The sequence below is a fragment of the Dendrobates tinctorius genome, unplaced genomic scaffold, assembly GCF_039654945.1.
Source record: "Dendrobates tinctorius isolate UK_male_01 unplaced genomic scaffold, ASM3965494v1 ptg000093l, whole genome shotgun sequence".
NCBI classification, from domain to species: Eukaryota; Metazoa; Chordata; class Amphibia; order Anura; family Dendrobatidae; genus Dendrobates; species Dendrobates tinctorius.
The window spans coordinates 13,658,305-13,670,433 of record NW_027361761.1 but is presented as its reverse complement, the minus strand read 5'-3'; the positions used below and the strand labels follow the sequence as shown (position 1 = coordinate 13,670,433).

Here is a 12,129-nt window from a genome sequence, read left to right as displayed (position 1 = left end):
GCTAACTAGTGATGAGATCTGACAAAAGTCTGCCTCTCCGGCCTTTCCACTCAAAACCATGACTTTCAGGTGTAATCAGGCCTCTGAGGTCACTGTGCAACCTGCCGAAGTGGCACATGTTGAGGCTTCATGGTCCATCACAATTTTAAGATGAACAGTAACCTCCAAGACCTGATTACTGCCAGAAGTCCCATTCATGAATGAAGAGGCCGGAGATCGACATGATGGTTGAGAGAGGATCCGCTGAATACTGGATGCCGAGCAACGGTGAAAACGGCAAAAGTGAGCTTGAAGGATTTTTTAACTTTTGCTGACTCTCTAAGGATGAGTGAAATTGTGGGCAGCTAGCCGGCAGATTTACATACGAATCTGTATTCTGGAGACTATGAATTTTTGTATAATTTTTGGATTATTAAATTACACTCAAATAAGTTAGCTCATCTTTAGAATTGATCGATTTAAAGGATCCCCTTCAAATGACAATGCCTAAATTAATTGGATATCATTTTTTTTAAGTAGTATTACTACTGCGTTTTTTTTTCCCAGCATTTATATTCCTTACCATAAATTTTACACAACCCTTTCTTCCAGGGAGCAAGTGTGATTGTTCTTTTGCATTCAGCTCTCAGAGATAAAGCTTACTTTGAGAAACCAGATGAGTTTTACCCAGAACATTTTCTTGACTCCAATGGAAATTTCAAGAAGAATGAGGCCTTCATACCATTTTCAATAGGTAACATTTAAAATAAATAACTTATTTTTTGTAAGGATCAGTTCAGTGTATAATTACTATAATTATTACTAACAACGCAATAATTATTCCTTAAAGCAAACCCGTCACCTGATATAAGCTACGGCCACCACTTTTCAGGGCTGATATACAGCATTCTATAATGCTGTAGATCTGCTCCTATCCCGACCTGCAAGAGTAGAAAAAAGCTTTTACTATACTCACCTGTGGGGTGGTCCGATCCGAGGGGTGTTGCTGGTCCTGGTCCGGCACCATCCATCTTCATGTGATGACGCCCTCCTGCTTGCTTCGTATGGACTCAGCACCGCACTTATGTGCAGGAGTACTTCTCTGCCCTGTTGAGGACAGAGCAAAGTACTGCAGTGCACAGACCCTGAAATGGTCTGAGAGGCCCAGCACCCGCACACTGCAGTACTTTGCTCTGTACACAACAGGGTAGAGAACAATGTCTGAGCAGGAGTGCTATGCCAGGAGACTTCTGTGGATGATACAAGGTTGCGTCATAAATATGAAAGAAGGAGGACAGCATTGCATGAAGATGGGAGGTGCCGGATCAGGACCAGGAACACTCATCGGATCAGACCGCCTGGAAGGTGAGTATAATAAAAGTTATTTTTCTACTCTTACAGGTTGGGTTGCGGGCAGATATACAGCATTTTGGAATGCTGTTTATTAGCCCTGAAAGGTGTTGACTAGTGTTGAGCGATACTTTCCGATATTGGGAAATATCGAATCGGATTGGATCAGACCGATACCCAAAAAGTATCGGGTATCGCTGATTCCGATACCGGAAACCCATGCAAGTTAATGGGACAGAAATATCGGAATTAAAAAAACCCCTTTCTTTACTTGCACATCCAGTTCGGGAGGGGGAAGAGTGTGGGCGGTGCGTGGACGGACACTGTGCGTGTCTGTGTGTGCGGGCGGGGTCTGTGCGGGCCTGACGAAGGTCTGTGCGGGCTGCCGGGGGTCTGTGCAGGCTGCTGGGGGTCTGTGTGGGCCTGCCGGGGGTCTGTGCGGGCCTGCCAGGGGTCTGTGAAGGCTGCCGGGGGTTGTGTGTGTGTGCAGGCATCGTCCGATGGGACTACAAGTCCCATCGGGCGATGCCTGCTACAATGACAGTGATTGACACATTAGCCAATGATGGGACAGTAGTAGTCCCATCATCTGGCTAATGTGTTGAATGTAAAAAAACAAAAAAACAAACATACTACATATATACTACATTCATACAACGTACATACTACATATATACTACATTCATACAACATACATACATACTGCATACATACTTCATATATACTACATTCATACAACATACATACATACTACATACATACTACATATATACTATATTCATACAACATACAGTGCATACATACAAACTACATACATACTACATATATACTACATTCATACAACATACATACATACTACATACTACATACATACTACATATATACTACATTCATACAACATACATACATACATAGTACATACATACAACATACATAAAACATGCTACAGACATACAACATGCATACTACATATATACTACATTCATACAACATACATACATACATAGTACATACTACATACATACTACATACATGCAACATGCATAAAACATGCTACAGACATACAACATACATACTACATACATACTACATACAATACATTCATACAATACATACATATAGACATACAGTACATATAACATAGAGTACATACTCACCATCACTTGTCACTTTGATCCCCGAAGCCAGTGTCATCTGTAAAAAATATTAAAATAACAAACAACCGATATACTCCCTGATCCTCAGAAATTCACGAGTGTCCCACGACGATCTCCCGTGGAGAACAGCAGCATCAGCTGATGCCACCGCTCTCTAGGGGCCCCAGGAATACAATGACGGAGGTAGGTATCCTTCCGCACTGTATTCCTCCGCTGCTGTAAAAAAATAGTCCGTAGTCTCACTTTTGGCATTGTTGTGTGAGAAAGTTCCCATGCAGCTTTTGCCATAAAGTGAGACCAGTGAACGATAGTAACCTCTCAGTGATGCACTGCAGGAGATCGTTGTGGGACACTCGTGGATTTCTGCGGATCAGGGAGTATATCAGTTGTTGGTTATTTTAATATTTTTTTACAGTGAGATGACACTGGCTTCGGGGATCAAAGTGACAAGTGATGGTGAGTATGTACTCTGTTATATGTACTGTATGTCTATATGTATGTATTGTATGAATGTATAAATGTATTGTATGTAGTATGTATGTAGCATGTATGTTGTATGAATGTAGTATATATGTAGTATGTATGTAGTATGTATGTATGTTGTATGAATGTAGTATATATGTAGTATGTATGTATGCTGTATGAGTGTAGTATATATGTAGTATGTATGTAGTATGTATGTATGTTGTATGAATGTAGTATATATGAAGTATGTATGTATGTATGTTTAATGAATGTTTCATGTATGTAGTATGTATGTAGTATGTAGTATGTACTGTATGTATTGTAGGGATGTGACTCGCTCAGGTGCAGTGGGAGACAATCATGAGGCAGGTTCTTCCCAAAGTTCATGAGGTTTATTTGCTCCATAAACCATAACTCAGCATATCACCAAAATAGCCTCTAGCTTAGGCACAAAAGAACATAAACGTCCGTGGCTTCAGACTTGGACCGAGAGTCTCAGCACATGCTGGGAGGTGTAGTCCTCCCCATATACAACTAATATACATAGGCCAGGGCAATGTCCAGAGCAGCGCTCTATCTGCAGCCGCAGACACAGGAAGGCTTCTCCTTCCTTGGAACACAGACCACTCTCTGTAGTGTCCCACCTGGACACATGGAAGTCTGTCCACACTCAGACAGACTCACTCTCACACTCTCACATGTGCCAAACACCTCAATTACATAGCCCTGTAACCACACCCACAGGTGATCACATGGCTATGACATCACTAAAGGTTGTATAGACACACACAGGCTTCCCTGACACAGTGTAACAGAAAAATCAGCAGTACCTCTGCTGATCAATACACCCTGGAGCCTGCATCCCAAGGCCACCCACCTTGAGACCCATAATGGTCATTTAGGACCCTGCTCCTGTTACCACACTGAATGTGCCTGTAAACCCGTCCTGGGACACCCACACAGCGCCCCCTAGCTGACATAGTGGTAACTACACCACATACCTCCCCCCTCTGTTCAAACTTGTGGGGTTGAACACATGACATCACCCAGGGATCTTGAGACCTGGCACCCATGTCACCTTGCCCTACCAGTTGGGAGGACCATCTCCGTCTGTTTTGGTAGTCATACTGCATATTTACGTTAGGCCTCCCCTGCCCCCAGCGGTCAGTATCTCGGCCTTGGGCTTTGGCCTTCCCATCAACGTCCGTCAGTGTGACCAGACACTCTTTAGTCTCCACCTGTCTGCAGTGTGCTTCATCACGTGACCTTTCTCTCACTGGCTGGCTCTCCAAGTTCGCACGGTCATGAGTCCCACGTCCAGCTGGGCCAACTGGCTGGTCTGAGTCTGACCCTCTGTCGCTATGCCCACCACCGAGTCTCGTGCCTATGTTACTAAGATTAGAATGGCCACTTGCGGACTCTCGACGTTCTTGCCTTCGACTACCTGTCCTTTCATTCCTTGGAGGATCCCTTCGGGTCCTTACACCTTGGGTTGGAGGGGGACGCCACCTGACGTTCTCTATCTGCTCATTCATCTGCAGTCGATCCTGTCTTAGCTGCTCAATCTCCTTCAGGTACGCTACCCGATATTCCAGGAGCATGCGAAGCTTCCCAATGCTTTCCACCGAACCAACCACAATGACAGGAACCATGTCATCTTCAATAACGACTTGGATTTCACCAGCAGGAGGGATCCTCACTCTCTTCACACAGGATCGATTCACCATCTCCTGCATCACCTTTCCAAGTCTGCCAACGACTTTCCCCACCAGATTTCTGGGCACCGGAATTATGTCTTCCACAAAGCCCAGCCGACTTTGTGCTTCCCTTGCAAGCTCCAGACGTCGAGCGGCTTTCCAATTACGCTTCACGAGCATCTGTTTCGTGCGGAGACATTGTAGGTGCATCTCCTTCAGGACAGCCACCTTCTCTCTGTGTCTTCCGTTTCTGCCAGTATCACCAACTGGTCTGTTTCTGGTGCCCAGCTCACACTATAGGCCTTTACTGCCTTTTTAAAGGTCTCATGCACACCTTCGCTGGCACACGCTTCTCGCACGTCTTCGGGTACCTCCATCACACACTTGAAGGTCATGGACTTGCTCTCATCCTGGACAGATGGCTCTGGGTTCCCCACGGACACTTCCCTCAAGGTATCTGCCAAGACCGGGTGACTGTCTTGTGCAGCTCTTGGCTCACCATCTTCCTGAGATTTACAGTCTTCAGGACCCTTTTCCAAGATGGGCTTTGGCAGTTCTGCCTTGCTATCAGTCGGGCAAGGCCGCTGTACGTCTTCGCCCATCCACTTCTTCTCCTGTAGAAGACCTTTTACTACTCCACTGAGTTCTTGCAGAACTTTATCTCGCTCCTCTGCCAGGTAGCGACGCTGATCCTCTCTCCTGAGAATCTCCTGTTGATGCTTCTCTTGGGCCTCTCTGATCACCTCCATATCTTCCAACAGGGTCTTGTTCATGGTTTTACACGCTGACAGGTGACCTCTTAGCTCAGAGACTTCCTTCTCCAGCTCATCCACTCTGTGCTCAGCTGCTTGCCTTAGGACTCTTTCCCGTTCGACATGTTCTGTTACAGTCTCCTTTATCAGCTGTATCTCACGATCCTGCTCTCTTTTGTCCATCACGTGTCGCACCACTACCTCTTTAATTATATCGTTAAAGGGTACCACTGGGTCAGTCACCCCAGTCAAGTGATCCCTCCAGTTACCGTCCAGCACCAATGTGTCTAGTCCAGTTGTCACTTCCCAGCCCACCATCTGTCTTATCACGAGACGTCAGGTCCATCAGTTGGGCAGATGTACTTCTTCCTCTGGTCAGTTCTACCTCTGACCTGTCCATGTCAGGAGCCGTCACTGTCTCAGTGTCTGCTTGTCCCACAGTCGAAGCATCTCCATCGTCAGACCAAACGTCATCAAACAAAAGAAAGTCCCGGCCCCTCTCCCAGGCATAGACTAAGTCCCGTGGTATTCCTCTACCTTGGCACTCACCACCTTTGGTCCCCTCAAACACTACTGTGTCTACTGCGTAGTTTACCGTGACCCCGTGTTTACAGCGAACCCTGACGTTTTTCTCGGTCAGAGAGAAAACGAGAGGAATTCCTGTCAGAGTCACCTGACTCTCTGAGTCCAGCCGACCAAAGGCTCCTTCCCGGTGCAGCATCACTGTACACATCTGTGGCCCGTCATTACTACCCGGAAAGGATATTCCACATTCTGAAAAAGACTTGCACATACACTGCGGTACTCCAGACATATCTGCTGAGTCACCCAGTGTTGTCACTTCTTCACACTTGGCCCCTTTCTGGACCACCACCCCGCTTTGGGTTGCCACCCCAATTTTGGTCACCGCCCCCTTTTGGAACTCCACCCCTTTTTGGGTTACCACTCCAATTTGGGTCACCGCCCCCTTTTGGGACTCCACTCCTTTTTGGGTTACCACTCCAATTTGGGTCACCGCCCCCTTTTGGGACTCCACCCCTTTTTGGGTTACCACTCCCTTTTGGGTCACTGCCCCCTTTTGGGTCACCGCCCCCTTTTGGGTCACCACTCCCTTTTGGGATTTCCCCATGTCCGTCCTGCAGAACCTCTTAGGCCACAGTTCACACCGTACAGTTTGTCTTTTAACGATACCACACAAGTCTTTGCTGGCACCACCACAGCTTCTGCTCCACACAGCGGCTGGTGTCACTGCAGCTCCTGCTGCGCCATCTTCGTGGACCCGCCGATCCACCGGAAGCCGCTTGTCACCTTCGTAACCCCGCCGGGTTACTGGAAGCCGCTTGTCACCCTCAAAGATAAAAAAGCCACAAAAGTGCGCCCATAGGGCCTTACCAGTGCAGGTATAATGGGTTATGCAGCAATAATACAGGGTACTCACCCTTAATAGTTGTGTAAAGCCACAACTACTGTATCCGCTTAGTCATATGCAATAAAGCTGCAGCAGGATGGTGTAGACAGACAGCGTCTGCTACCAATGCTCCCAGGAAAAACACCAGGGCCCTGTGCTGCGAGACCTTCATGACCCCACTGAGCCACAGCAAGCACTTTCAAGTTTTTGCAGAGAAAACGAGGAAAAGGAAAAAAAAAAAAACACATGCACAGTCTCTAACGTGTCCTGTTCGTGTGCCACTCAGGACGTACCGTCTCCGCCTGAGACCGTCCAACACACAGGCGCACACCGGGTGCTATTCAGGGAGCCGACCCTCCTCCCAGGGTCTCCCAACACACCAGCCTCACCAGGTCCAGGGGCTCAGCGGGTGCTCTTCAGGACATCCGTCTCCGCCTGAGACTGCCCAACACACGCCTCACCAGGTCCAAGGTCATATCACGTGTTCCAGGGATCCGATTCCTCTCCCAGAACCTCCCAACACTGACCCTCCAGGACCTTGCTCACTGACCCCTCCAGGAACACAGTCTCTCACTGACCCTGGTCAGTGCAACACAGACTCCTGTCTGTTACCTGTGTCGGCAACACAGGTTCCTGGACGCCTCTTCTCCTCAGAGGTATCCCACAAATATTAACACAGTCACTTTCTCTGACCTCGGTCAGTATTACTCACGGTTGTCAGACCGTCTGCTCTCCTGGCTCAGAATCGCCAGCACTGCCACACGTGCTTATGGGAATCGCTGCCCGCAGTCTGTCACCAATTGTAGGGATGTGACTCGCTCAGGTGCAGCAGGAGACAATCATGAGGCAGGTTCTTCCCAAAGTTCATGAGGTTTATTTGCTCCATAAACCATAAATCAGCGTATCACCAAAATAGCCTCTAGCTTAGGCACAAAAGAACATAAACGTCCGTGGCTTCAGACTCGGACCGAGAGTCTCAGCACATGCTGGGAGGTGTAGTCCTCCCCATATACAACTAATATACATAGGCCAGGGCAATGTCCAGAGCAGCGCTCTTTCTGCAGCCGCAGACACAGGAAGGCTTCTCCTTCCTTGGAACACAGACCACTCTCTGTAGTGTCCCACCTGGACACATGGAAGTCTGTCCACACTCAGACAGACTCACTCTCACACTCTCACATGTTCCAAACACCTCAATTACATAGCCCTGTAACCACACCCACAGGTGATCACATGGCTATGACATCACTAAAGGTTGTATAGACACACACAGGCTTCCCTGACACAGTGTAACAGAAAAATCAGCAGTACCTCTGCTGATCAATACACCCTGGAGCCTGCATCCCAAGGCCACCCACCTTGAGACCCATAATGGTCATTTAGGACCCTGCTCCTGTTACCACACTGAATGTGCCTGTACACCCGTCCTGGGACACCCACACAGCGCCCCCTAGCTGACATAGTGGTAACTACACCACAGTATGTACGGTATGTTTAATGAATGTTGTATGTATGTAGTATATATGTAGTATGTAGTATGTATGTTTTTTTTGTTTTTTTTTACATTCAACACATTATCCGGATGATGGGACTACTACTGTCCCATCATTGGGTAATGTGTCAATCACTGTTATTGTAGCAGGCATAGCCCGATGGGACTTTTAGTCCCATTGGACGATGCCTGCACACACACACAACCCCCGGCAGGCCCGCACAGACCCCAGGCAGCCCGCACAGACCCCCGGCAGGCCCGCACAGACCCCCGGCAGCCCGCACAGACCCCCGGCAGGCCCACACAGACCCCCGGCAGGCCCACACAGACCCCCGGCAGGCCCACACAGACCCCCGGCAGGCCCGCACAGACCCCCAGCAGCCCACACAGACCCCCAGCAGGCCCGCACAGACCCCAGGCAGGCCCACACAGACCCCCGGTAGCCCACACAGACCCCCGGTAGCCCACACAGACCCTCGGCAGGCCCGTACAGACCCCCGGCAGCCCGCACAGACCCCTGGCAGGCCCGCACAGACTGCGCATCATGATGCGCACAGACCGCGCATCATGATTTCATCATTTCAGCAGCCAATCACAGCCAGAATACTGGCTCATTGCATTATGGGAACTTCCGATTCCAGTATTCGATATTGTAAAAATATCGGTACTCGGTATCGGAATTCCGATACAGCGAATATCGTCCGATACCCGATATTTGCAGTATCGGAATGCTCAACACTAGTGTTGACCTTAACGTACAATACAGACCAAAAGTTTGGACACACCTTCTCATTCAAAGAGTTTTCTTTATTTTCATGACTATTGTTGTAGATTCACTCTGAAGGCATCAAAACTATGAATTATCACATGTGGAATTATATAATTAACAAAAAAGTGTGAGACAACTGAAAATACTGTATGTCTTATATTCTAAGTTCTTCAAAGTAGCCACCTTTTGCATTGATTACTGCTTTGCACACTCTTGGCATTCTCTTGATGAGCTTCAAAAGGTAGTCACAGGAAATGGTTTTCACTTCACAGGTGTGCCCTGTCAGGTTTAATAAGTGGGATTTCTTGCCTTATAAATGGGGTTGGGACCATCAGTTGTGTTGTGCAGAAGTCTGGTGGATACACAGCTGATAGTCCTACTGAATAGACTGTTAGAATTTGTATTACGGCAAGAAAAAAGCAGCTAAGTAAAAAAAAGAGTGGCCATCATTACTTTAAGAAATGATGGTCAGTCAGTCCGAAAAATTGGGAAATCTTTGAAAGTGTCCCCAAGTGCAGTGGCAAAAACCATCAAGCGCTACAAAGAAACTGGCTCACATGAGGACCACCCCAGGAAAGGAAGACCAAGAGTCACCTCTGCTGCGGAGGATAAGTTCATCCGAGTCACCAGCCTCAGAAATCGCAGGTTAACAGCAGGTCAGATTAGAGACCAGGTCAATGCCACACAGAGTTCTAGCAGCAGACAAATCTCTACAACAACTGTTAAGAGGAGACTTTGTGCAGCAGGCCTTCATGGTAAAATAGCTGCTAGGAAACCACTGCTAAGGACAGGCAACAAGCAGAAGAGACTTGTTTGGGCTAAAGAACACAAGGAATGGACATTAGACCAGTGGAAATCTGTGCTTTGGTCTGATGAGTCCAAATTTGAGATCTTTGGTTCCAACGACAGTGTGTTTGTGAGACGCAGAAAAGGTGAACGGATGGACTCTACATATCTGGTTCCCACCGTGAAGCATGGAGGAGGAGGTGTGATGGTGTGGGGGTGCTTTACTGGTGACACTGTTGGGGATTTATTCAAAATTGAAGGCATACTGAACCAGCATGGCTACCACAGCATCTTGCACCGGCATGCTATCCGGTTTGCGTTTAGTTGGACCATCATTTATTTTTCAACAGGACAATGACCCCAAACACACCACCAGGCTGTGTAAGGGCTATTTGACCAAGAAGGAGAGTGATGGGGTGCTATGCCAGATGACCAGGCCTCCACAGTCACCAGACCTGAAACCAATCGAGATGGATTGGGGTGAGCTGGACCGCAGAGAGAAGGCAAAAGGGCCAACAAGTGCTAAGCATCTCTGGGAACACCTTCAAGACTGTTGCAAGACCATTTCTGGTGACTACCTCTTGAAGCTCATCAAGAGAATGCCAAGAGTGTGCAAAGCAGTAATCAAAGCAAAAGGTGGCTACTTTGAAGAACCTAGAATATAAGACATATTTTCACTTTATTGCTAACTATATAATTCCACAAGTGTTATTTCATAGTTTTGATGCCTTCAGAGTGAATCTACAATTTTCATAGTCATGAAAATAAAGAAAACTCTTTGAATGAGGTGTGTCCAAACTTTTGGTCTGTACTGTATATCGGCCAAACTTGGTGACAGATTCTCTTTAAGAAAACAAAATCTCATATAGCTACATTGAAAATAAATAAGCATGCCCTCAAGGGCGAAATTGACCCACTTATTAAGTGGTTAATATTTCCATGGAACCAACTTTGAAGGAGAAATTAGGAAAAAATCAGAAAAAAAGACAATCTTTGGACTAATAACATCTTCACGCATTTATTATTTTGGACTGCTTTACAGGGAAAAGAAGCTGTGCTGGGGAGACCTTGGCTAAAATGGAGATATTTCTCTTCTTTACATCATTGCTGCAAAATTTCACATTCCATCCACCACCTGGAGCAAAACTGGACCTAACTCCTGCCTTGGGGTTTACAAATGCACCACAACCTTATAAAATGTGTGCCGTGCCTCGCAGATAGACTATGATCACCTTCAATCATAATGTGAAGGATACTTCACATCATAAAATAAGAAAATAATTATAAATGTTTCAACAATTTTGTAATCTATCAGGAAATTTTGTTGGATACCTTTTAGTATCATAATATTTTTAAATCAAATAATAAGATGATAAATGAATTAATAAGAATAAAAATAAACTTTATACTACTTGTTTTAGTTTGGGATCTATTTTTTTTTTTTGTGGAGATTGAGGAAAGCCATCCAGCAGGCTATGAGGAAAACATCCCAGTACTGCGTTGCATTGGTTCCAAGCTTAAAGTTTTCAGGAAAAAATAGATCTACAGTTCGGTGGAATTTCTTATGTTTGAAGCATATGACAGTGTTATCCAACCCCACTGTGGTGTAATTAGAAAGTTCTGATTCACATAGAAAATGAATCAATTTCCCAATTTTCACCCAATATTCTTGAGAACCATAAAAAAAGCTTAAGTCATGTCAAGGTATAACATCTAGGATGACTACACATATAATAAGAGCTTTAAAAATGTAAATATTTGCATGCAATGATGTTGGATGATACCAGAAACAACTAATGATCTCACAAATGCATCTTCCTCTTTTATGGTGATTAACTTCATTTATTCACATGTTTTATCTTGCTGTATTCTGACTGTTATGCTATGACCGTCTTAGGTAGGAGAGCCTCAAACTGTCCCTAGAACTGGAGCCCTAAAGATTCCTGTCCCAGAGTGCTCTTGATGGTAGAGAGGCCCAAGTTTTCGACTGACCTTACCATGATCCTGATAATCTCTGGTCTGTCCCTTCCCCCAACCCAATGAGCCTGAGACAGAAATGTAATGTAAACAAGACACAAAAAACAAAGCAGGGATAACAGAAAATCATAATCTATCATACAAAAGAACTAATAAACAATAGGGAGAAGGCTTAGGATAGGGAGGAGCAAACTAAACAGGGATGGGGACCAGGAGATAAACACACATGTACTACAGAAAACCACAGAAAACCTCCACAACATCTCCACTCCAAACACTTAATTTAAGCATTCAGTA

The 12,129-nt window shown here is 46.1% G+C and overlaps 1 protein-coding gene across 2 annotated transcripts in view; it reads left to right on the top strand.

Moving 5' to 3' along the window:
• Positions 1-11,275, top strand: part of LOC141098562 (cytochrome P450 2C23-like) — a 77,391-nt gene extending 66,116 nt beyond the window's left edge. For both annotated transcript variants that reach the window (XM_073586462.1, XM_073586461.1), the window contains 2 exons: positions 592-733; positions 10,898-11,275. In XM_073586462.1, the coding sequence (XP_073442563.1) occupies positions 592-733; positions 10,898-11,076 (321 nt within the window). In that variant the 3' untranslated portion in view covers positions 11,077-11,275. The remainder of the gene's footprint in view (positions 1-591; positions 734-10,897) is intronic.
• The last annotated feature ends 854 nt before the right edge of the window (positions 11,276-12,129 follow it).